Source organism: Mus caroli, unplaced genomic scaffold (assembly GCF_978045245.1).
Source record: "Mus caroli unplaced genomic scaffold, Mus_caroli_1 scaffold_2, whole genome shotgun sequence".
Lineage (NCBI taxonomy): Eukaryota > Metazoa > Chordata > Mammalia > Rodentia > Muridae > Mus > Mus caroli.
Genome location: NW_028227257.1, coordinates 48,032,061 through 48,059,074, shown reverse-complemented (window position 1 = coordinate 48,059,074; position 27,014 = coordinate 48,032,061). Strand labels below are relative to the sequence as shown.

The window sequence follows — 27,014 nt, the reverse complement described above, 5'->3', positions numbered from 1 at the left end:
AAAGGAGGGAGGGAGGGAGGGAGGGAGGGAGGGAGGGAGGGAGGGAGGGAGGGAGGGAGGGAGGGAGGGAGGGAAGGAGGAGCACTTGACAAAGTGTTGCGAGGAACTGAGAAATGTTTATGGAAAGCCTTCATTTACTCTTAAAGGGAGATTTAGATACATCATAGCTCTTTGAGGAGAAATAAGTCCCCCCAGCTTGGATTTGGCCTATGTGAAGAGATTTGATGCTTGAGTGGAAAGATACACCCATGAGTAACTGGCAAAGGGAGTGATCGAATGAGCTTCTGGTATGCAGTGAGTCCTACACAGTGCGAGAGTTTTGTAGGGTTCAGGACTAACAATCAGGCATAGCACTTGGATTAGTAACATTCATGAGCAAGTATACAGATATTAACATGTCATTAGGAACTCAAAGGCGGTCAGAGAAGTAGGGTTAGTAGGAAGAGAGAGAGAAAGGTGGTGGTAATACAAAGTGATGTCAGCCAGTGACCTCACCATCAGGGCCAGGAGCGGGTATAACACCTGGTTTGGTTATAACATTCAACCCGAGGAATTTGGAGATGGAAATCTGTCTAAACCTCTAAAGATGAGTATCTTAGTCTTCTTGTCATAGCCTGTATCCCTCTCATTATGTCTGTAGATATGACCCTCAACCCCTATTCTCCATCTGTCATTCCAGGGGTCAGGGATCGAGTACATGACCTTAGTATGCCAATCAACAGAGTTGAGTCTGGATGGCCTTTCTCCTCCCCATCTGGGCCAAGTACTATGATATTTGCAGCCCCAGTGTGGACATCCTCCATAATTTGGGTCCTTACAGTCTGAGCGAGTTTGCTCATATACGAAACAAACATATATAGGAGAGGTCATAGCATTGTAGGGCTCATGTATACATTTTCCTTGGCAGGTGTCCCTTATATCAAAGGTGAGGCTTATAGTACTAGCACATCCTGTCACCGGACAGAAGGTAGAGGCTATGGTCTTGTTCTGATTTTCTATGGCAATTACCTGGAACTTCCATGCCTTAGGGGATGGTCTGGTCTGTTTAGGACCCTGAGAACCTTGGGGTTTTGAAATTAGATTCGAGGAAAGAACATAAGGAAATATAGCCAGACAAAACAGCATCCTTAGGTTAAAACCCATGGTACCCTTATCTTTAGTGGATCTTTGCAAGTTTTGGTGACAGTTCACTTTTCTTTAACTAGATCTTGTTTCCAGTGGCACACTTGATCTGAGAGTGATGTATCCAGGTGCAGACTCCGTCTACTTTGACAGCACAGGGGTGGTCAGGATGATGTGGTGGTCTCGTCTAGCAGGGTCCCAGCGTCTCAGCTCGGTGTCTCTTGATCCTGGGAAGGATGCCTTAAAGCAGTGGACCTCTGAAAGCAGCCTTAACTGAAGAGGTCACAGTGTCCTGGAGCCTGTACAGATTGAAGAAGATGGTGGTTAGAATTTCCTTTTACATGAGGAGTAGGTTGAGCTCTAAGAAGGGTAACGGGGAGGAGCTGCACACATCCTTTGCCAGTTTCCAAGGTTAATTTAGTCAAGTTCTTTTTGTTTGGCTGGTTGTTTTGGTTGGTTGGTTGGTTTGTTGGTTGGTTGGTTGGCTGGTTAGATTTTTTGAGGTAGGCTTTCTCTGTATAACAGCTCTGAGTGTCCTGGAACTCACTTTGTAGACAAGGCTGGCCTCCAGCTCACATAGAGCTGCCTGCCTCTGCCTCTGAGTTCTTGGATTAAAAGTGTGCACCACCATGCCCAGCTTAGTCAAGGTCTTTTTACAGGTCTGATGTATCCTCTCTGCCTGTCCTGAACTTTGTAGATGGTACCTGCAATGTAATTTGCAAGTGATTCCCAGAAGAGCAGAATTGTTCTCAGTAACCTTAGATAGAAAGAGTCTGTTGTCTGATCTTATGAGCAATGGCGGTCCAAACCTTAGTATTATCTCATCCTTTACATACTGTATTTCCGCCTTTAATTTGGGGAGCATGGAGTATTCCAATAGAGGGTATGGGCACTCAGTTATGACTAAGAAAGAGTGGGTCACAGTCCCCTTTCCCAGGTCCATAGTTCTTTTGGTGGCCCAAGAAAAAATTTGTGAACCAGTAGCTCCTTGTATTACAAATCTGTTTCTTACTTATTGGCCCAGCTGCCTGCTTTAAAACCAAGTAAGTGGCTCTGATCTCCACAAGGAAATTGACAGGAAACATTGTCCCCTTCAGAGTTATCCTGGGCTGGAGGTGGTGGGAAGGTCGGTAGCTGAGCCAACCCATCAATCTGTATCTAGCTGGAGCACCAATGCAGACCTTTGCTTCTGTTTGAGACAGTTCCTCTCCTATGGCTGGTTTTTTTTTTGCAATAGGTGCATTGGCCTTTCTTTAAGGGAGTATCTCTCCCAGAATCCATTTCCCTCGGCTTTGGTCCTTCTTTCGTAAGTCGTGGATGCTGAGGTTCTTCTCCCTGGCAAGATGCCACCATAATCTTAGCTGGTTTCCTAGTCTGCTTGTCCCTATCACTGTATACCCAGGAGATGATCTTGACTAGCTCTGATAGTGCCTATGCTTCAAAGCCTTCTGTTTTCTAAATCTTTCTCCTAATGTTTGATGCTGATCCAGACACAAAAGTTATATTGACAGTGCTCTGGTTTTCTGGAACCTCCTGGTCCATGGGGTGTGTAAATTGGGTAAGCTTTTAGGAGGCACTCCAGAAAGCAGACAGTGACTCATCTAAATCCTGAGTTATCTGACCTACTTTAGACAACTCGTGGGGCACTTAGCTACAGCCTCAAGACTTCCCTAGAGTCTGGTGAAAAAGGTTAACAGACAGACTCCCTACCTTTGTGACAATTAGAATTCCAGTCTGGTTGCTGGGAAGGAAAAATGTCTCCAGTTGCCACCAGATCAATAGCTGACCCCACCCATCATTTCCCAAGTGCCTTTGGGCCTTTCACCAGACTCCCTTCCTCTCCTCTGTGGTGAAGAGAGTTTGAAGTAGCTGCTGACAATCTGCCCATGTAGGTGATGGATATAAAACACCATTTCTAGCAGAAAGATCAAGCCTTGGGTTTTTTCTGAGAGAGAGAGATTTAGAGTTTCCAGTTATATGGGGACCAAATGCTATAATTGATTTATGGCCCTTCCCAGCTTCCTCATCTTGAGTGGCCCCTGAGTGTGTGGAGATCTCTTTCAAAGGGAGGATAGCTGTAGGCAAAGACCTGGGGGAAGCATGTCAGGGGCATGGTAGGATGTGTCTTGAGAGGGAAGCCATGGTGACTCTATCCCACCTCAGTGAGAGCAGGCAGGGATGCAGTCTGTAAGAGAAAGGAGGAGGAGGATAGTGAATGGCCAGGAGAAGATGGGTCAGGAAGAGGTCCCACCCTGGGTGTGAGGGGACTCAGCATGCCTCTGGTGTCACAGTCCCTGGCTGGTGCCCCAGCCACACAGGGTGGTGGTCCATCTTTGTCTGATGGGGATGGTAGGGGCTGGAGGCAGAAATTTGTCCCGCCCCTTGGTCTTTAATTCTTCTGAAACAAAACTGGCGGCATTAGGGGACTGAGTTGGCTGCTTCTCTCTCATCTGGGATAGAAATTCCTCACCAGGAACCCCCAGGCCAGAATGTTGGCTAGTTGGTCCCGGTTCCCTGGTTTTCTAAAGACCTCCTGTTGCACTCTGTAAACAAGAGAAAGTTTGAAGAAGCCTTCAGCAGGCCAGCCCACCTGAAGTGAAGGCCAAAAGAGAGAGCAAAGGACAGTTAGTTCTCCTGAATCGCTCTGTTCTCTGCACTCCTGGGCCTTTTCTCTGGAAGTCCTTAAAATGCGACTTCCTCACATCTCAGGGGAGGTTTCTGGGTGGAAGATTCCCCCCCCCCATCTTTTCAATTTCTTCAAGGACAAGAAATGACACAAAAAGTAAGGCACACAACACAAAGCCACAGTGTTCTCCCACTTGGCACTAATGCTTCTCGTCAGCCTTCCCTTGCCTCCAGAAGGAAGCAGCTAGGGCCCAGTGGTTCCTCTGACTCAGGAATTAACTCTGTGTCCAGCTTTCCTATGAATCTCACAGACAGATGCCTGCTACCAGCAGAAACTTTACCTCTGAGAGGGCTCCCGATGCCACTCTTCTACAATCCAGGCGTGGAGAACCTGTCGACAGCCACCTCTAAATGTTAGGTTTATCCAAGTTTTCTCAGCTTCCAGAAGACCAGACTCCTCAGTGGAATCTAGGTGCTGAGGACTGGTGGCTCCTTCGGCTTGAGCAAAGTCTTGGCTCTCAGTACACCGAAAACCAAGTACACCGAAAGATCAAGGCTGATCAGAAAACGTGAATCGGGCTGAACGCCTGGATCTCCGTGGAGTCTCCAGATGTTCTGGACCTTTATTAGATACTGGCCAGCTACACACCGGAGACTTGGGATTCTCAAAGTGTGTTCCCAGATACTGTTAGTCTGGGGTTTATAAAGGCAAAAAAACACAGGTTACAATGTGGGGGTTGAGTTGGCACACACCCTGCCTACATGCAGGCAGAGCTAAACTTTTATTACCGATGCCTTGCAGATGCCTTGGTTATCTTGAGCAATCAAGCGTTTGGTACAGAAGTAGAACCAGCAGTTAGCCTTGTGACCCATTATCATGTAAGAACAACAGAGGCAAACAAACTTTTTACAACATCAGACAGTTTTAAGAACAGCCCAAATACTCTAGGAAGGCATCCATCTTAGGAGTGTTAGCTGATAGGGTACACTTTACAAAAACTTACAAGGTAGAGAGCAATTGTACATAATGTTGGCCATCACACTGCCAGAACCTCACATAGTATAGGATGGTCTGCTAAAGACAGCAGCCCCAGGCCCCATCCCTCAAGGTTACTGCTGGAAATAGTGGAATCTGCAGGTCTGAGAGAGGGGACTGAGAAACTGGTGGGTAGGTATGCTGAATCACACCTGTACCTTGCGACCTTGAGAACAGTGATGGTCAAGAACTCACATCCCACACTCTGCTTCTTTGTGAATGAGAAATGGCTTACTACAAAGGACTCTGCTGTCCGTGTGACTTGGATAAGATTCCAGTTGTCCTCTTGTCATCCAGACAAAGCCAAAAGGACCTCCTAATTTTCATTCTTAGCCTCCTAAATGATTTACTAACCTAGACATGGTACCTTCCACCTGGAATCCCTGCACTCCAGAATCTGATGAAGGATTATGAATTCAAGGTTAACCTAAGCTATATAGCAAAAACTGTCTGAAAGAAAAAGGAAAAGAGTCAAAATAAGTGATTTCTTGACCTGTTTTGCCTCTACCGATCAGTCAGAACACAATTGGTGACAGCCAGATGCCAATTAAGGTCCTCAACTCTCCCGTAGGTCTCTGAAATTTGGTCTGCCTTCAACAGGAGAATCATATCACCCTCCCTATGAAAAGGTGTCCTAAGTACAGCATCCTCAGACTCTGACAGGCCATGCTGATGAGAACAGGATACAGGAACTGATTGGGAAGATTTAGGGACAGACTCGGAACACAAATAATTCTAATTCTATAATGCCCTTGGTTGTGTCTTGGCTGGAGGCCAGGCAAGTCAGAAGAGGGCTCAAATTCCATATCTAGCTTCTCATAAGTGAGCTACCCTGTCTGGAGGCTGTATACAAAGAGTGTGACCGGAACTCCAGTCCAGAAGCTAAACCCTCTGGACAGTTTTGGAACTGGTCCTCTAAACTTCCATGATGGAAATGAGTTATAGCTATTGTTCAGTTTCAGCCTGTCTCCTAAGTGATTTTAGAGTCTTAACTCTTGAGGTGAAATGTTACAATAGTCTTAGAGGCCATTAAGGCTCTGTAGAGGCCCATTAAAGAAAGCTATTTCTTCCCTGTAAGAAGAATGGAATCTATCACAGGACCTAGGTGGAGATGACATTCTGATAGCGCCAAAGAGTAGAACATTGCATATACTGTCTCCTCCCTTAAGAGTCAATCCATCTGGGGCAGTCAATTGCCTAGCTAAGAGACCAACCCTCAGGAAATGATAAATTGAAAGCCATGGTAAGGAGAGGGAGGAATAATTATCCCCCTAATGAGAAAATGCCCTTGTCCTTCCTGGAACTGTGAAGTGGGCTCCACAGAGTTTCCACAGCTAAGTCCTCAGCCTGAAAGTCAACTTACTCCTTTTATTCTTCTTCCTTTTCTTTCAGTTATGCACAGAAGCCTAAGCATGCTTTCCTAAATACTGGGGGCTTCCTTGCTCTGTTTCTCAAAGGCTACCTCCTCTTCTGCCTCCTGCTTTCTATCATGCTCCTTCTAACAGCTGCTGAGATCTATGGCTTGCCTGCTCTATTTGTCTCTTAATAGCAGCTAGTGAAATTGTCCACTGACGAAATTGTTAGGCTCTCTCCTAAGTTTGTTTCTAAATTCTATTCATGAAATTAAGAACCCAAGAGGGATACTCCCCACCACCACCCACATTGGCCTGCCTTCACCCCCTTCCCTGTCCAGGTTCTTCCTAGCTGTACTAGTTCAATCTTCCCTGTGAAAACCAAAACCAAAACAAAACCCTTTTGCCTAATCTTTGAGAGCATTGTTCTTCTGACCTCAGTCTTGACATCTCTTTAGTGATGCTTTCAAGTAAAGCATCTTTACCACATCAGGGTTTGTACTCCCTTGGACAGGATGAAAGGATCTGCCATGAGAGCAGCCAAGTGAACAGGTTCTTTGAGGCCTCACTAGAGGCTGCATATGAGGTAGGAGCCTCATAGAGAGGTGAGGAGTGTCTCCAAGACAGGATCTGCCCAGAGCCAGAGCCAACAAGAAAGGATAGGTCTGATGCTCGAGGGAACTGAGCCAGGTGAGAGCCAGTGGTCCCTGCTGGGCATCGTTTTCAGTGCTCCCAGCCTCTGCTCCTCAGTCCCAAGGTTGTGCACCAGCCCAGGGTTGACAGAAGGCTGAGGCAGTTTGCTTTGTACCTCTACAGACTCTTTCCTGTAGCGACTAACCCCCTCCCTCCTGCTCCCGCAACCTCTTTCTATAAAGGCGCTCTGTCTCAGCATGCAGATGTCCCCCATCTTAAAACAATGCTATCCTTGACCTCAAGTCTCAGGCGCTGTCTATTCCTTCAGAGTGCCCTGCACCTGCTCCACTCCCAGCCAACCTGTCCCACTGTGTCCCACACATCCATGTGGTTGAGCATCTTCCCCCACAAGCTTCCTTTGTGGTGTTTGCTGCCTCCACAGTTTGCAATCCTCTTCCTCTCTTCCTGGCACTTCTCTGACTCCCCCTCTCCTGACCTGGCCTGTGGTCCTATCGTGTTCTCTCTCTCTCTCTTTCTCTCTCTCTCTCTCTCTTCTCATGCCATTCTGGCAATACTGAACTTGAATTCCTAGCCCAGCTCTAGCACCAAAGAATCACAGGTGTGGGTATGCCACCTATAGCCACATGGGGGTGGATCTTCACTCCTGCCTTCTCTTCATGATCCCCCAAAGGAATGGAGGAGGGGGAGGATTCTCTTACTGTTTCTCAGAGATTATAACATGTCTCATGAGCCCCAAAGGGTCTGCTGGTCCTCAAGCCCTAAATAGAATCTCAGCCCCTTCTAAAGGAGAAGTAGACATTAGCTTCCTAAGGCTTCTTGGCCCAAGCAGCCTGTTCTCTGTTCTACAACATAATCTGCTGCTAATCTCTAGCTAGGGCACTAGATAAAGATGCTTTAAAATCTTGGCCCCCTGGGCTCATGACATTTGAGATACATAAATATGTTACCGTGGTGACACAGTGACAGAGTAATTACCAGATCCTCCTGGAACAAAGCTGCTTTAACAACATGGAACCCTAGGACAGGAATGGGGGCGGGTGATTATTCTCTACTCCAGCCAGCACACAGTAGAAGTCACTGAACCTATTAGATGAAGATGAAGGAAGACAAAGTGCAGCAGTCACTACCTCCATCACAAGTCAAAATTCCTGGGGCTTCTGGAATCAGACATGCTTCTAGAAAATGGAGTGTGTGTGTGTGTATGTGTGTGTGTAGGCTTTAGATTCCTTGGAACTGGAGCTACAGATGGTTGTGAGCTGGGAACTGAACCCCGGTCCTCTTAACTGAAGAGCCATCTCTGCAGGTCCTGGGGCACCGTTCTATCCAGGACTTTGCAGGGTATTGTGCAACCTGTGTGTCTGCTTAGTTCATGCACTAGTTTTCACAACCACCCCCACTACCCCCATCAAGCTGTTCTTAGCTAACGCTCATTCTGCCAGTCGTGGGGTTCTTCCCAAGGAAAGAGAAGCAAAGACCCCGGGACAAAGCTGACACTGAGAACCTCTTAGGGAATGCCAAGACAGAATGTGGTTCCCAGTTTTAAATAAACAACATTGGAAAGTTATGTAAGTTTTGAGATAAGCCTGTCCTTACTAGTTCTGGGACCTTGCCTCTTCTCTCAGCTTCCTTGACCCCTCTCACAGCTCCACGGTCTGACACACCATCTGTGCCTGGCAAGTTTCATATCAACCTGACACAAGCTCTAGTCATCTGAGAGGAAGGAAACTCAATTGAGAAAATGCCTCCTGAAGAGCCTGTTGTAGGCAAGCCCCTAGAACATTTGTTTGGTGTTTGGTGGGGAGGGCCCAGTCCAGTATGAATGGCACCCCTGGGCTGGTGGTTGTGGGTTTTAAAAGAAAGTAGGCTGAGCAAGCCAGTAAACAACATTCTTCCATGTTCTCTGCATCAGCTCCTGCCTCCAGGTTCCTGCCCTGTTTGAGTTACTGTCCTGACTGCTTTGATGATGAACAGTGCTGTGAAGGCATAAGCCAAATAAACCCTTTCCTCTCCAACTTGCTTTTGGTCATGGTGTTTCACCATAGCAATAATAACTCTAAGTCAGGCAGGCTTCTGAGCCCTTGGAGCTCACACACCACTGGCTTCCATATATCCTCACTGGATTCACTTATAACAGATCTGACATCAAGTTACTAGCTCTTCCTTCTACTGCATGTTTGGAAGTAATCCATCTGCCCATACTGTTGGGAAAAAATAATAAGATATATTGTGACTGCTTGTCAAATATGAAGATAACACGTTTTTTTTTTTTTTTTACAAAAACAACAAACTTTGATGATTCCTTCAACTTTCAAGGTAGAGCTGATAAGATGGGGTCTCCGATAAGGCTATACACACTGGGCTTGATAAAAACAGCAACTGCAAGGGCCAGATATGCTCTTCTCTCTAGATAATAGAACAGCTGTTCCCTGGAGGAAGATGGCATGTCTTCTGGAGTGACTTATGCCAACATATGCCAAAGTGGGTTGAAAGGAAACACCAACACCCATCTTCCCTCAAGCAAGCGTGCAGAGAAGGTTGGCAATTCACTCGGAGTAATACAGAGAAGGGAGCCTGCTCTGCAGTCCTCAGACAAATGGCTGAATGGCCTTGGGCGAGTAGCTAAAAGGTTCCCGAATTTTGTTTCATGCTCTTATCTGAGGGTGATGGTGCTGACCTCAGTTTGTGTGAATTTAAGCTAAAAGGTTCCCGAATTTTGTTTCATGCTCTTATCTGAGGGTGATGGTGCTGACCTCAGTTTGTGTGAATTTAAGATAACAGAAGACGTGACAAAATGTTCATGGTAGGTTCTCTGCAAATACATAGCTTCTCTACCTAATAATTTAGTTTACAGTTCACACTATAAATAGTTGAAATCCAAACCATGAACAAAAGGTTTTCTGACTATTGATGCTGCCCTTAATGGATTTCTCTGTGGTAACTGTAAGGGAGTTAAGAAACATCTAGCTTAAGAATTACATCCCATTTACCAGTCATGTCCTTGGGTGAGTTGTGTAACCTCCCAATGTGTCTTGCTTGTTCATCTGTTTGGTATTCACGTTAGGAGATATTTTATGGCTTAGGAAATAAATGCACAGTGCCTTCATAGCAAACCCTTCATAAATGGTAATTGTCATTATCTTTATCATTGTTGGTGTAGTTGTAGGTGAAGTGACTTCAGTCTGCCTTCTTATCCTCAGGATGTCTGATAACATAATTCAAGAGTGGTTCATCTTCATGACCTGTGCCTCAGTAACTAGTCTAGTTTCATTCTGTTGCCATGATAAAATACAGATAAAAAACAACTTAAGGATAGAAAGAGGTTATTTCAGTTTATTGGTTACTCTTCCTGATGAAGGAAGTCAGAGCAAGAACTTGAAACAGAAACTCACAGCTTCATTCTTAATTTTCTTTTGCAGCCTAGGACCACCTGCCTAGGGAATAGTGCCACCCATAGTGGGCTGGGCCCTCCCATATCAATTAACCATCAAGACAATACCTTATAGACATTTCCATAGGCCAATCTAATTTGGGAGGTCCCTCAAACAAGACTCCCTTCTGAGGTGACTCTAGGCTGTATTGAGTTAACAAAGCTAGCCAGGACACTAACATAGATCAAAAGCTAAAGTCTAACCTCGTGGTTGTGTGAAATAGAACACAACTAGTGTCCATATCCTGAAACTAAATTGAGTTTAGCATTAGAGGGAAGTAAAGAAATTCAGGCTGGTGACAGAAGAAGTCTGAGTTTGGTGGGGACCATTCAGACAGGAGAGGCACACTTGGAAATGTGGTTCTAATGGTATACTTCTCCCTTATCTCTGAGTCCTATGAACATCAAGAACGGCTACTCCTGTGTCCCTAGACGCCCCATTCATGTGGAAGCAGGAGTAGGGCGTTTTTCTTCTCCATCTTCTCTGTCAGGAAAGTCAGGCTACTTGTAAAACGTATCCACCTGCCACATTTTCTAGCCCAACCTCATGAAAAATGCAATTAAAGTACATGATGATGTCTTCAGCCGGTTAGGACTAAGGACAAGGGCTGCAAAGAGCTCATCTTCCCAACTCACCAGTGAATGTGGCCAAACATTGTACTCCAGGCAAGAAGTAGCAAGCCAGCAAGTGTTCAACCCTGTCTTTAACAACCGGCTTTCCAGGGAGGAGTTTAGCACACGCACATCTCTCTGCACTCCAGATAATCTCACCACAGCCAGTTTTAAGATGCCAATATGATATTAAGTGTCTTGTACAATCCTTGCAATGTTAACAACTGGTTCACAAGGCTCTCTGAGCAGGCACTTCTGCCTCGAAGCCCACACAGCGCTGGTGCTGTACCCACTCCTTCCCTCCTATCCCATCCTCTCCCCTTCCAAGTTCAGTGAAGCCTGACTCTTCAAGATGGATACCCAAGAAATGTTGAAGCTAGTGAAGTATCCTCTGCTTTCAATTCTGAAGTCTTTCAGCCAAAAGAACTGTAATTCTTAACTTTGCTTCAGCCCATGTTGCTAGGAAACCGTCTCAGAAGAAACAACAGACAACATAATGGGTACCAGACAAGACCCTGCCTCAAAAAAAAAAAACCACCACCACCACCAACAACAACAAAAAACACCCAAGAAGTGTCTCTTAACCTGAATGGAAACAAAGTCCTTACTCCCTCAAAGGCTGATGTTTTCAGATGAAAGGTTGGGGGGGGGGGATATGCAAAGTGACAGGAACCATTTTTCAAGCCTTACAAAGGTGGTCAAAAGGTCTTTGAGCCCATTCAACCATCACCTCTGTATTTTGTCTCCTTTTGCTGCTATTTAAATGTAATTTTGATGTCTGCCAAGTTAAATTACCTACTTGCTCTTAAGTGAAAATGATGTAATTATCCTTAATAAGTATAACTAGCAGCCTGCATTTCACTTGATGGGTAGGAAGTTTTATGCCTTTTAAAAGCATGCCTTCAAGAGGACCATCGGGCTTTTCAGCCAGCCAGAATCCAGCTCTATGAGGGGTGCCAGACAAGACCAGAACCTCTCCTGTTCTCCAGAACAATTTGAAATAGTTTGAAAGGAAAGTGCGTGCACACCAGAAGATGCGCTCTCACAAAAACTGACAAAGCAAGGAAACCCTACATGGGTTTTGAAAAAAGGAAGCCAATGTCCTAGTACACCCTTTTCTCTACTTTTCTAGCTTAAAGCAATAAAAACATTGTTCTTGTCTAAGTGGCTTTGGAATAGACCTTCTCTACCCTCTGTTCCTTATGGGCTTTCTTGATGGTGGTGGTCGAGTTTCCTCTCAGGGCAGCCTGTTCTTAGCCCAATGTGCCTTTTATTTCACACTTCCAGCGTCTCCTCTCCCTCCTCTCCCTCCTCCTCCCCCTCTCCCTCCCCCTCCCCCTCCTCCTCCTCCTTCTCCCTTATACTGGGTCTCTCCACTGAGGTGCCTTACTTTCAGTTAAGCGGTGGCCTGGGAGTAGAGTGGGATGGGGGATTCATCTTTTGCTACCTGTGTTTCATTATCCATGATCCATCAAATGCAAACAAATAGACTGATTAATTCATTAAATTGGGTCAGTTAGAAGACACTGGGGTTAACAGATTGTTGCAAAGTTAGAGCTCCCCTATTCTGTGAACTCTGGCTCTAAGTTCTGAAAATCAAGCCTGGAGGGTGGTGTGGCTCTGTGCAACAACTGTGGAGGGCAGAGGACCAGAGTTCAAGGCCTCTGGGTAACTTAGGGGGAAAGTATTTGCAAGCGTCTCATGAGTTTAGGGGAGGACTTTGCTTTCATTTTTGTTTTTGAATAAGGGGAAGAAAGCAAGGCTGAAAACTAGGATGATCACTGAGCACAGCCTGTTAGAAGGTCACAGCCTGATCTTGGGAAGGGCAGTGAGGGCTCATGCACTGGCTCAGGTTGGGTAGAGGTCAGAATTCAGGAGAAAGTCGGATTGACTAGGGTTGTATTCTGACGGCGCAGTGGTATTTGCAGCCCAGAGAACACTGGTGAGAGGCAAAGGATGGGAATCTGAAGGAACTTTCTGGGCTAGGTTAGGAGAGCAAAGGGGTGTCCATGGTCTTGACTGAGTCATACAGAATAAGAGAAGGGCTTTGTAGTCGGCACCCCTTGTTTTCCAGAACACAGAAAAGTAGAGGGTACTTCCGATCCTGTCTTCCAGTAAGTAGTCCCAGCTTTATGTTGTTGATGCAAAACCACAGCTCTCATCTCAAAGGGGATGAGAGACTTTACTCTGGAGTCAAATATGAGTGACCAAGGATCAGGAACACAGATTGAGGTAACCCCAAATTCCATGTCCCAGTGTGGAAGAGCTCTTCTGCTATGAAGTTTTTATAGCAACATAACAAAGAGTCATACAGCAGGGCACCTTCAAATACACTGTGAATATGTTAGGTTGGTGGTTAGAGCAAAGGAGATTCCCAGCTATGGCCCCCGATGACACTCTCAGCTTTTGGTTGGTGGAAACTATGGTCTTATTAAGATGTTCCAAAAGGTATTTATCTGTCATCACATGATGTTAGGTCCAATGTAGAGGTGGCAAAGAATGTCTATTTAGGGGTCAAGATAGCCCAAGATAAAATCTAATTGGGTCTGGATCTACAACAGTCCAATGTCTCCATATCATTGAAACCCTAATCAGTCAATTGGGCTTCCAGAACACTCAGTTCTTTCTACCAGCTGTGCTTACAATTCCTCCTGTTGGCCAAGGGTCACAACCTGTGCATGTAGGAGCCACACATCAGTATAATGTCGACTGTTCTAGGAAGCCTCATTCCTAGAATGTGAAGTAGATAAGACAGATTGGTGGACACAGTCTTCAGGAAAGAGAAATAGTCAATAAAGCCGTAATGGCAAACAATCCTTCGTCAGAGCACTAAACTCTACTAGTCACTGTAATCCAGAGCTGATGTGTTTAATCTCTCTCTTGAACATAACATGTGACGTGTATTAAGAGTAACATATCAAAATTAAAATAATCAACAACATTGTCTGACCTTATAGAGAGGTGGTAATATACAAAGGAAACAGACATTTTTTTTTAATTAGGTATTTTCCTAGTTTACATTTCCAATGCTATCCCAAAAGTCCCCCATACCCACCCCCCAATCCCCTACCCACCCACTCCCCCTTTTTGGCCCTGGCGTTCCCCTGTACTGGGGCATATAAAGTTTGCAAGTCCAAAGGGCCTCTCTTTCCAGTGATGGCTGACTAGGCCATCTTTTGATACATATGCAGCTAGAGACACGAGCTCCGGGGTACTGGTTAGTTCATATTGTTGTTCCACCTATAGGGTTGCAGTTCCCTTTAGCTCCTTGGGTACTTTCTCTAGCTCCTCCATTGGGGGCTGTGTGACCCATCCAATAGCTGACTGTGAGCATCCACTTCTGTGTTTGCTAGTCCCCCGGCATAGTCTCATAAGAGACAGCTATATCTGGGTCCTTACAGCAAAATCTTGCTAGTGTATGCAATGGTGTCAGCGTTTGGAAGCTGATTATGGGATGGATCCCTGGATATGGCAATCACTAGATGGTCCATCCTTTCGATAGTACTACCGGAGGATCCCCCAATACCTCTCCTGGGCATATATCCAGAAGATGTGCCAACTGGTAAGAAGGACACATGCTCCACTATGTTCATAGCAGCCTTATTTATAATAGCCAGAAGCTGGAAAGAACCCAGATGCCCCTCAACAGAGGAATGGATACAGAAAATGTGGTACATTTACACAATGGAGTACTACTCAGCTATTAAAAAGAATGAATTTATGAAATTCCTAGGCAAATGGATGGACCTGGAGGGCATCATCCTGAGTGAGGTAACCCAATCACAAAGGAACTCGCACAATATGTACTCACTGATAAGTGGATATTAGCCCAGAAACTTAGGATACACAAGATATAAGATACAATTTGCTAAACGCATGAAACTCAAGAATGAAGACCAAAGTGTGAACACTTTGCCCCTTCCTAGAAATGGGAACAAAACACCCATGGAAGGACTTACAGAGGAAACAGACATTTTAAGTAAATAGAATTTACCCATTTAAAAATACTTAGATTGACTATACAGCTACCCCTGTATGTATAGTAATTTGTACTGTATGGATGTTCTTTTATATGTGGTATATCTAAATAAATCTATTATTTTTTATTTTAGTGGGGTTTTTTTCTTTTTAGTTTGATTCCATTGCCATAACCTCATTGGAATAGTTGACTCTAATTCTAGGAACAATTGACCTTCAATATCTAAATTGTCATGCCTGTGAATACTGACTTGATCAATTGCATTATGTTGATATTATACCAGATTTTAATTTGGAAAGGAGCCACAATCCCCAAGACATGGGTCCTAGAACCCTTGCCATGGTGGCAAAATGATGAAGAAAGGGCAGATACAGTGAAGCTGGGATAAGATGGGGACCTCCCACAGCCACAACCCTGACTCTCCTGTTTATTATTATTCACAGCACAGGGGAAGGGCTTAGCTAGTCTTGGTAGGAGGCCTCTGCAAATGAACAGTCTCACGCTGTAAACACATGGGAGGAGGAAACCACAGTTGGTAGTCTTTGCACACCCTGATTACTCCTTCATATTCACTAAGAGTCTCAAGGAAAGCTTTGCCATTCCTCTAGACCCTGGCTTTTCCAGTTTACCATGGACCAATCAGTACTGAATCCCAACAGGTAATGCTCACATCAGAGAACTTATGCATGCAGGATTTCACTCACTCAGGGCTTCCTCCTGGTAAATAAAGGTAAATAAAGCCAGAGTAAGAAAAAAATAGATAACAATATAGTATTCCTTTAAACTTTCTTTTAGTAAGATTGTCTTCTTATATACCAACTATTAATAATAGAGTTAAAAACAAGGTTAGATTTGGTAGAAATCAGAATTTTATAAGGCTAAAGGCACAACCAATCTTACTTCTTAATTTATTGGTTATAAATAAATATGGATTCTAGGAGTCACTGCATTGTTCATTTCCTTCTTATGAGCAAAATACAAATATTGTTTAAGTAGTTCTTTAATCACTGCTACTTGTACTATGGAACAGCCTAAATATTAACTTAATCAATAAACATCAATACTTGGGGCCATTGAGATGGGTCAGTGTGTAAAGAAAGACACTGCCAGCCAGCCTGGTGACCTGAGTTCAAGGACCTCAGGATGGGGGAGAGGGGACTGACAGTACAGGCAGCAATGGAGAGGAAAAAAATCCTTAAATTGCTTATAATTATATACACATACATATAAAACACATCTAAAAGCACAGAGACACATGATCCTCTTAATCCGTGGGATGAGGAGCTGAGCATCCCAGAGGAGAGCAATTATCCAATAGGAAGACCTACACTTGGAGCAGGAGCAATCACCTCTTAAACTAGTCTGTGCCTTCCAGCCATCGGGACCATGCTATAGACCCAGAACAGAGACAAGGATAAAGGAGATAGCATCTCCATCGGAACCGTGCAATTATGTGTTCATGACCTTTTTAAAAAAAATATTCCTTAAATTAAAACCCTCAGCAGTTCCCCTTTGCCATTTTTCTGTCCCTTAAACTGGACTGGGGCTTGAGGCCAAGGTCAGCATGGTGGCGCCCCTGGACCTGAGACTTTTTCCCTTAAAAGTTTAGTTTTACTCTGAGCCAAAAGAAAGGTGTCGCTTACATGAGCACTTACTTACAAGTCAATTTTGTACCCAGTAGATGACACTTCAAACAAAGGCCTTGTAGGTGGTATATGCACAGAGTCATACAAAAAATAGATTTTTTTAAAGTCAAGATTTTTGAATGTTGCTGTTTATTAGGACTATATTTCCTGTAATCCTCACAGTGAAAAGAAACATGAAGATCTTTAGCAAACATATATAGCCATTATTTAATTTTTTCTCAACCCTACTTTTTTTTCCAATTTTTTATTAGGTATTTTCTTCATTTATATTTCAAATGCTATCCTGAAAGTCCCCTATACCCTACCCCTACCCTGCTCCCCTACCCACCCACTCCCACTTAATGGCCCTGTCAACCCTACTTTTAATGATGGATCCTTAAATGCTTTATCCTCCCCTCTAGCCCACCAGCCACCAAAGGTAGTGGAAAAGAAAAGTTATTAGGATATGGGGGAAGTGGGCTTGTTTAGAAATGAGCAAATTCCATCTGTGTTGTCAGGAAATTGGTTGTTCAGTTCACAGGTCAGCAGCAAAGCTTGATCCACTCACAAACACTTCACAGATATACCAGCAGTCCAGTTCAGTAGTGTCGGGAGAGCAGCAGTGGCATGACCTAGCAGTAACAGCCAGGCCTTAGTCACATTGGCACGAGTCAGCAGGAAGAACCAGCGCCAACAAGGACACCAAGAGAAGTTCTCGGCTGTGCTTCTCTCAATGAAGCAAAGATCAGCAAAGATGTAAGACCAAGAAGTGTCACAAAGCTAACTCTATAAGCAAGCTGCTCTCACAGTCTGTTGAGTTCTTTTTATATTCCCTCCAAACATCACATATTTTCTACAGGTCTGGCCTCACCACGTGAGTCTGTGTCAGCTGACACCACTCTGCCAATCAGTCCAAGTCTGCAGAAGCGGCAAGAAGCCACCAGCATACCACCAGAAGTTTTTTGGTGTGTTTCTCTCCAGGGAGTCCCAACAAATGAACTCAACCATGCATGTAAGGTAAACCAATACCTGCGTGTCCTTAGCAAAGAATCCTTCATCTCTTACCCTTTCGTGTGCTTGCTTTAGAACATCCTTTCACTTGTGTCTGCTTCAGGAAAACGCTCCTTCATGTGTTTGCCCAAGCAAAACACCATCCAACACAAGTGACTTTCCAAAGAACCCTACGTTTCCACTTCACCAGCCTTAATTAAAAACCTTATGTGTAACCCTTTTCCATTAAGAATATTTTGAAAAAGAAATCTTAGGATTTTACATTACCTATGATTATACAAATGAAATACTCTTTAAGTTATTATTACTTTTATTTAGAACCGGTTCTAGAAGGAAATTCTTATGAAAATCTATGAATGTAACACTAAGTTATCATTTAAATGAAATCTTTATCTTATGACTCTAATGACTGTTGCATGATATTAACATTTTAAGGTTCTAAGAAACACTTAAAAGAACCAAGATAACACTTTTCTAGGGTTTACAAAGTTTTGAGTACTTCGGTTCTTGGGGCAGTATGCATTCATCAGGCCTTTAGTACAGCACCAAAATACTTACACTTATAAATACAGATGCCCATGTGTTTTTTTTAACTGAGTATGCAAAGAAATAATTAGAAAGAATAATTTTAGCACACAATAAAAATGATTAAAAAAAATCTCAAAGTAGCTGCATAGGTTGTTGGTACAAACAACCTATAAAAACAATTATCATAGGGACTTGACACAATCGAGTGAATTCTGGGCTATAATCCTACCTCTTTGAGATGAATGTGCTAAGTGAAAGGCTTAGCACAACTGAAAAACGGAGTGTGTCATGCAGACTAAGGAAGTATTTCTTTCTATTATTAAGACATAATTAGCAGCAGGTGTGGTGCTACATAATCTTAATCCCAATGTAGATTTAAGTTTAAGACCAACCTGGTTTGCAGAGCAAGTTCCAGGACAGCCAAGACTACACCCTGTTTCAGAAAAGAAAAAAAAGGAGGAGGAGGAGCAAGAGGAAGAAGAAGAGGAGGAGGGAGAGGAGGAAAGAAACAGAAAATAGCAGAAAGAAGGTGTCTTTATCTATAAAAATGTTTTTTAATGTCACTTTAGGCCAACACTGTTAGTTTTTTATTGAAGCTAATTTATGTTTCATATACTTGCTGTGTGTCTACAAGGAGAGGAAAGAAAGAAAAGAAACAGAGATTGTTAAATCAGGTATCCTGTGCTGGCCCAGTGCCAGCCTGGGATGCAATTTTCTTCCTAGATTTGGCAATGCTGGCCTGTCTCAGACAGCTGTTTACCCAGAATTTGGTCATTACCGACACTCAGCTGGCTACTTTTCTCTCTGGGCATCCCCAGAGGCCTTTAGATCAGAAATGCTATGTCCAATGCAAAATGTAAAAACAAAGATACATTAACTGTTTTTTAACCTTTCCTAAAGCAAGAGTATATAGTCTATATGTATCTATTTCAACCTAAAAAGTTCTGTCACAGGGGAAGGAAAGCAGCAGGGTTCTGCTGTCTGAGCCTCAGCTTCCCAAAGGCACTGGAGAGAGGGAAGAATGAAGCAAGGAGCTGTTAAGATTTCAGAGAAGAAAAAAGTACAGAAGCAGTTGTGGACCATGCCAGGAGACTTAGTAAGGCTAAGTGGATTGGAAGCCAGCCCCGGAATCTCATACCAGAGGACTGTAGGAGCTTCACCTGCTTCTGATCAGACCCCTGTCAACTGACCACAGCACCCCATGGTTAGGAGTGTAGCAATCAGTCACATAGGGGCAGTGCCCAAAGTCCCTCCACATGCAGATGAAGCATCCCTAACATCTCAGACCAAGTCAATAGGAAGTATCTGCTGTCAGACCCCAACCGACTCCAAAATATATATAACATCTTATCCAGAAGGAATAAAGGTATGAGAATTGCTCCATCACAGATCCTCTGAGAGCTTCTGTCACATAAGAGCTGTTACACTTCCTGGGGAAGAGGGCTCTCTCCTGAGACCTTTGCCACTGGAAGCTCCCTGGACCCACCTCTGTTACTGGTCACTTCCCACCCAGTGGCCCTGACCTTAGTTCCTGGCCCTGCACTTCACCTGCTAGCTGAGCACTCTCCTCCCCTAAACACTGCTGTCCAGCCAGAGCCCCTGAAGATCTCCAAGGATAGCATCCAGTATACAAACCAGCAGTCCCTGTGTCTGCTCCAAGAAAGTCATTCTCCCCTGTATCTCAGGTTCTCTTGGAGACAAAAGACTAGTGTGAGGCATCACTAGTGTGATCATCCCTTATGACAGACCTCGAAAAGCCACACACAGCCATCTGACCCAGAAATAGACAATGGAGAAACCTAAAGGGGATTTGGTTTTGGTGCCAGTGGCACTTAAGAAACAGAGAGAAAGAAAGAAAGAAAGAAAGAAAGAAAGAAAGAAAGAAAGAAAGAAAGAAAGAAAGAAAGAAAGAGAGAGAAAGAAAAAGAAAAAGAAAAAGAAAGAGGGTGTGGGGAAGAAAGAAAGAAGAAAAGAAAGAAAGAAAGAAAGAAAGAAAGAAAGAAAGAAAGAAAGAAAGAAAGAAAGGGAAGGAGGAAAGAAAAGAAAAGAAAGAGAGGGGTGGGAAAGAGAGAGAGAGAGAGAAAGAGAGAGAGGAAAATAGAAACCAAAATAAACAAACAAAAAGGAGAAGTAAAAGAACACAGGATAACATGCAAACCAGCAGGCTAGATCTGCCTTCGGACAGGGAAATTCACCATGCTTCAAGATAGATCTCCTTACAAGGCTGAAACAAAAACCAAAATCAAACAAAACTGAAAACAAATTAATCAGAAACCAAAATGTTTCTAAAGCAAACAAAGTAGACACTTAAAGCAAACCCTGAGGAAGCAAGCCTGCAAAGATACAGAGGGTCCAGACAAATGTTAGGGTTGTTTGTCTTTTGGGTGGGGTGTAGAGAGGACACTGCGATGAAATACTTGGGAATACATTTATTAGAAGAGCTATTTGTATCATGAATACACAAAGAGGCAACAGCATGACCCAGACCCCAAGGATTCCAGTCCCTGCACCAGAGACATATCATGGGGAATGGAGTCTGCGAGTCAGAAGCCACATGACACAGGGAGTCGTCTCTCTTCATACCTCTTGAGGATGGAGGGAGTTCCATAGCAAGAGCTCACAGGCAGACTCACTGAACCCCAGAGGAGGCAAGGCTGAGGGTGGGGAGCAGAATGTGGCACTCCCAAGGTACCAACAAGCCTGCTCCACGGGGTTCACAGGCAGTGTCTCATTAGGGTGCCTGTCAGTGTCTTGAAAGGAGGTGTATCTGTTACTTTTTTCTATTGCTTGATGAAACACCATGACCAAGGCAAATTACAGAAGTTTGAGTTCACGGTTCCAGAGAGAAAAGAGTTCAGTGATGCTAAACAGAAATATGGCAGCACGCGGAAGGCATGGGAACAGAGGCAGGAGGCTGAGAACTCACAGCCTGAACCACAAGCATGGAGAGCAAACTCAAAATGACCTGTGTCTTTAAGCTCTGAAAGCCCATCTCCAATGACATACTTCTTCCAACAAGGCCATACCTCCTAAGCCTCCTAAACAGAACCACCTGCTGGAGACCAAGCATTTGAGTATCTCAGACCCTGAGGAGATGTCAAACCACCACAAAGCCTTTATGAATATGGATTCTAACATTATACTCTTACAACATGTAAGATCCTAAAAACGTCAGTTCAGAATAAACCAATGAACCATTGACCACACCCAGGGAGGTTAAAGAGAGTCCCAGGAAAAAATCACCAAAATCCACTTGAGGCAATAACACCACATGGCTTGGGAACAATGGGTCCATATGGATCTGTCTTCCATCCAGGGGACTTCTCTAAACTGAATGTTAGCCAGTTGGTAGTGACACACACCTTTAATCCCAGCACTCGGGAGGCAGAGGCAAGTGGATCTCTGAGTTCGAGGTCAGCCTGGTCAACAGAATGGGTCCAGGACAGCCAGGGCTACACAGAGAGAAACCCTGTCTAGAAAATAAAAAGAAAGAAGTAAGAAGAGTGCTTTCACAGCATCCCATTGTGGCACCACAAGAGCCGACATAAAATATATACAACACAAAAACACAACTCCTGTTAGTGCATTTGGGATCACTACGTGTGCCCCAAGCCAGATGAGGCTGCATGTCCTCAATAAACCAATTCAAAGAGCCAAACCAAAAGGGAAAAACAGAAAATGGAGATTTATGCAATGTGGTCACATTGGGAAGATGGACTTGTTGGGGGGGGGCGGTGGGGAGAAGTTCACTGGATCTCCGTGTCTCCCAAGTTCAATAACATTCTCATCTCAAAGTCGATAAGTAATTTATTATGGAGCCAAATATGAATCATCATGGCCTGGGAACACAGATTTATATCATTCTATATTCCATGTTCCAATACGGAAGCAGTTTTAAGATGTTGCTATGGTTACAGAACAAGGAAAGTCACAAATAAAGACATTCTTCAAATACATTGGTGGACACATCAAAACACTGGGCTACAGAAAAGTGGAGAAACCCCTGTCATAAGCCCCAGATGCTTTCGGCTGGCACTCAGCTTTAGATTGGTGGAAGCTAGTGATGGACCAAACTGATACATTCCAAAATAAAAACAGTGCCCTGTTTGTACATTCCAAGTCATCTACATAATGTCACAAAGGATCTTGGATCTTGGAGGGCAAACGAAGGCTATGAATGGGGCTAAAGATGGGAGACCATTTGGCTCTGGACTAGGAACATTCCAAGTTCTCCATGATCACTGAGGATCTATTTAGCCAATTAGTCTTGCAGAAGGTTCCATTGGAAGGGGAGGCTCCCTTCTGGGAACTTGGCTACAGTCAAAGACGGGGTTCGAGAAGCCAGCACAGTGTATAACGCCTTGCTGTTTGGAAACAGAAATGATGTGAATTGACAAAGAATAGGTGGTTTTCCCATGTAGGTCTCCTAGAGGGCCCTTTTCTGGGTCTCAGTTCATACAGTTTGAAGGCAGCTGTGAACTGGGAGCGAGATAAATCTGGAAGAAAGTAGATTCTTTCAACATTGCTGCTTACTATTTCCAGAACTGTTACCACCAAAGTCTGGACTCTGGTACCCTAATCTAAGGACATCAGCAGTGGGTCCTCAATATGCCAATCAAAGAGACAAATAATAACCTCCCCCAAAAAAAGAAAATCCAGAAAAGTGGGACGTGCAAATGTATTCACATTGGGAAGAGGAGCTTGTTGCCAAGGCTAGCCTCAAACTTGAATGATGCACCTGCTTCTGATTCCTGAGAGCTTGGGTTCCAAGCGCGTGCCACCATCGTCCCACCCCTATGTTCAAAGTCTTAATATACTGGCTCTGTTCCTTTCTACCTCTTCTTATTTATTTATTTATTTATTTATTTATTTATTTATTTGGTTTTTTGAGACAGGGTTTCTCTGTGTAGCCCTGGCTGTTCTGGAACTCACTCTGTAGACCAGGCAAGCCTCGAACTCAAAAATCCTCCTGCCCAGCCCTTTCTACTTCTTAATGATCACTGATGCTGGAGGGTCTAGAGAAGCTTTAAAATATATGGAGATTACAGGCCTTGGGGATTGTCTTTGTCTTCACTTGAGTTGGGCGGTGTGTAGTACTCAAGCCTATGAGTCAACTATGCTGAAGTATCACGCTGATAAGCCTTGATAAGCCTTTTTTTTTTTTTTTTACTTTTTTTGCTTTGTTTGGCTTTGTTTTTCAAGTCAGGGTCTTTCTGTGTAATGCTGCCTGTCCTGGTACTTGCTTTGTAGACCAGGCTGACCCTGAACTCACAGAAATCTGCCTGCCTCTGCCTCCCAAGTAAATTAAAGACTCGCACCACCACACATGACTGATCAGCCTATTCTTTGGCATGCCAAATGTCTTACTGTTGCCTCTAATTTTACCCAATACTTATTTGGAATAGCTGAAGACAGTCATGTTTTTCTCCTTATCTCTATTGATACTCATTTTATTAGTTGGCATCCTATCGTTAAAGTGTCCTGGCACTTCTAGGCTACCAGGGTTGGGCTGTTCCTGAGTGAGATTCTGAATTTACAGTGCTGGAAGTTGCTTCAGAATGTCTATATCTACTCACAAATGAATCTGACCTAGAACGATTGTGATGTTGTTGTGGGTGTGTGTATTAGTCATCATTCTCTGGAGGACTGGAGTCAATGAGAGATTAAGGATTTAATAGACAGCTTTAAACTAGAAACAGCTGATTCACATCTGAGGAACTGGGAACCAGAGGTCCCTTGGCCCTTGAGGCTGAATGCCTCAACAGTGTCCCCTAAATCAGGGTGGGCCTTCCCACCACTCAAGAAAGCAAGAGGCTTCCTCAGATGAGGCTCCCTACACGTGCGGCTTGTGGCAAGTTGGTGTTAAAACCAACTATAGCCCTGTGTTCGGGCGCCAGAGTGATCATGGTCTAGTAGAATAAACTGACACACTACCTGCCTTTGTTGTGTTCTGAGAAATGCCTGGTCTGGGATAAGAATGTCTTTTCTCAGGTCTCTGGCCCATAGGGAGATTCTGTAGTGGGTGAGACATTCTAACCTGTGCTGTCCAGTGTGGTAGCTACTTGTCAAACGCAACTTCTGGGCACTTTGAAATCAGTTAAGCTCTGAATTTTGAGTCTTACTGATTTTAATCAACTTAGGTTTAAATAGCCACACTTGATCATTCTCCTGCTTATTACTCTACTGGACAACACCACTTTTGTTGGTTTGAGTGGAGTTTGAATGGAAAAATCCATGAAGCACACACACCCGACCCCTGGCCCACTCCCTCTATAGTTCTCAGTTCTCTGAGAAAAAAAAAAAAACTGATCTTAGAAAGAAACTTATTTGGAGTCTCAATTTAGCATGTTTGTCTTAAGTAGAAGTCTCATGTAGCCCAGGCTAGCCTGGAATATGTCACATAGAGATGATGAGCCTGGCCTCTCAGGTGTTGGCTGCCACATGTAACTGCATTTTCCAGTGTTTTAGCTTGTAATTTTGTATCATCTTCCTACAATGGCTTTTTTATTAGCCATGTTAATTCTTATACTGCTTCTGGTTTCATCTGTGGTCTGTGTAGTGTTTCTCTTGGTGTTTGTGTCACTCAGTTCTCTTATTAAGCTGTCCAGGATAGCTTCTTCAGTGGGGTCTGAAGCACCAATGCACTAGCAGACAAATGGGGAATTGAGGCCTTTGCAAAGTCCCCTTACTCCTGCTAGCCAGGCCCCACACCTAGGCTCCAGACCTCCCCTCACCTTCATTCCCAGGACCTCCACACTCCTACACTTTCCCCACACTGAGCCTGCAGACTTTTTTTGTCTGTTGAATTCTCCCATGGGTGCCGACACGTGGTCTCCTGAAAGTCTCCAGTTTTCTCTGCTTCTTCCTTCTGTCTCCCCCTCCACTCCTTCACTGTGTTTGTTAGCTATGGCTCCAGAACAAATCATCTCCTAATTTAGCAGATTAAAACAATACAAACACTTCTTATCTCTCTGGGAATCTAGGAATGGCTTAGTTGCATAGATCTGATTCAGGGCATCTCATGATATTGAGTAGGGTGGCATTATCAGAATCTTACTCAGAAGGGTTCTCACCCAGTTGTTGGTCAGAGGACATCTGTTCCTCCCAATATGAGCTCCTCCACAGTCATGTGCAACATGGAAGCTTGGATGAGAGAAAGAGAGAGAGAGCAAAATAAGCCACTGTATCTTCATACCCTAATCTCAAGGGTGATAGATTATTGATTGATTCTGCCAAATTCTCTTGGCTGTACAGACAAGCCCCCAGTGCAATGAGACTTCCATCAGGCCCTTGGGAGCAACCTTGAAGGTGGATCAACAAGGGGTTCTTGAGATGGTTCAGCTGGTAAAGGCACCTGCTCCTGAGCCTACAGGCTGAGTTCAGTGCCTGGGATTCACAAGATGGAAGGAGAGAACAGCTCCTGAAAGTTGACCTCTGACTTCCACACACTGAAGAAACAAAAGGTTCTCGGGTTTTCTCTCCACATGATTAATTTTAATTTAGGCAGGTTTTATTCTCTTACTTCTTTTTTGACTGCCTTTTGAAGATGTATTTTATTTAGTTATAGAACCTGTGCTCAAAGTCAACATTCTCTGGTCTCAGCTGCCTGAGTTCTGCAGTGTGGAGAGCCAGAGAGCTGTCTTTGAAGACTGAGAATTCAGAAGTCACCTCTTTTGTAATGGCTGTCCTTGGTTATCAACTATACCTGGAGCTAAGCTAAAACTCAAGTGGCTGGGCACATCTGAGAAGGACTTTTTTTTTTTTAATTAAATCATTTAAAGTGGAAAGACCCACTTTTAATCTAGATCTTTTGAAATGAGAAGATCCACCTTTAATCTGGGCCACATCTTCTGATGGAACCCTATATAAAGCACGTGGAAGATGGAAGCTCTCTCTTTGCCTGCTTGCTCTTACTCTCACAGGAAAAGTCCACTCTCTGGCATTAGAACTTACTTCTTCAGGATTCTGGCATATACTGAAGGCCAGCTGAGACACCCACTGTCCAGCTGGATGAACATGTGGACTCTTGAACCTTTGTTAGAAGGCAGCCACTGTTGGACCACAGTCTATATACTGTTCTAATACATCCCTTTATTTCATTCTGTGAGTTCTGCTCCTCTAGAAAACCCTAATACACCTTTGTTTACCTTTTACCTCTATTTCTGATCATTTGTTCCCCATCTACCTTGTGGTTCTTACTTTATTTTAGCCCTTGCTGGTTAGTTCTTGTCAACTAAATACAAGCTCGCATCACTTGGGAAAAGATAACCACAAGTAAGGAATTGGGTCCATCATACTGGCCTATAGGTTAGTCTGTGGGACATTTTCTTGACAAATGATTGATGGGGGAGGGCCTAGCCCATTATGGGCAGCACCACCTCTGGGCAGGTGGTCGTGGATTCTATAAGAAAGCAGCCTGAGAAGCTATGGAGAGCAAGCCAGTAAGTAGTGTTCCACCATGCTTTCTGCTCCAGGTCCCTGCTTGTGTTCCTGCCCTGGCTGCCCTTCATGACGGACTATAACCTGTTAGGCAAAGTAAACCCACTCCTCCTCAAGTTGCCTTTGGTCAGCCTTTATCAAAGCAATAGAGAAGCCACCTCGGATAGCACCCACCATCTCTTCAAGTTTGTGCCCTAATTATACTGAAGACACTTTGTAGGTACTTTTAAAAACTTGTTTCTTCTTCTTTACCTATTTTTTTTTTTTGCCAACAACAACAACAAAAACAAAAACTTCCCTTTTATATATCTCAATTTCTCATCTCTTTGATATTAAATACTTTCTTAGCTGCCAGACTCAATGTGAGTATCATAAAAAATTTTCAAGACAGAGTCTCAGGCTGTAGCTTAGGATGGTCTAGAACTCAATGTTACCCAAACTCAAAAGCACAGCGATCTCCCTGCATCCACCTTCTAGGATTGTTATTAGTTATTAGCCACTCTACCTGGCTTCCTTTTCTTCTTTGTTTTGTTAATTTTTACAAAGAAAAGTCCAGCGAGTCCTGCTGTGTGGGTTGTGGGTCAGGACCACTTCTCCTTAGTGA

At 44.0% G+C, this 27,014-nt stretch overlaps 1 protein-coding gene across 1 annotated transcript; it reads right to left on the bottom strand.

Moving 5' to 3' along the window:
- Nucleotides 1–333: 333 nt before the first annotated feature.
- On the bottom strand, nt 334–25,109 carry LOC110290507 (putative endogenous retrovirus group FC1 Env polyprotein). Its single transcript, XM_021157059.2, has 3 exons — nt 25,045–25,109; nt 15,478–15,524; nt 334–1,421 (listed from the first exon to the last, which is right to left on the bottom strand). Exon 3 carries the CDS (start codon nt 1,141–1,143, stop codon nt 541–543), a length of 603 nt encoding a protein of 200 aa, XP_021012718.1. The 5' UTR covers nt 1,144–1,421; nt 15,478–15,524; nt 25,045–25,109; the 3' UTR covers nt 334–540.
- Between the last annotated feature and the right edge of the window lie 1,905 nt (nt 25,110–27,014).

Bases quoted from the DNA above. Each gene is read 5' to 3' on its own strand.
- LOC110290507 (XM_021157059.2), bottom strand. From the start codon at position 1,143: ATGGGTTTTAACCTAAGGATGCTGTTTTGTCTGGCTATATTTCCTTAT.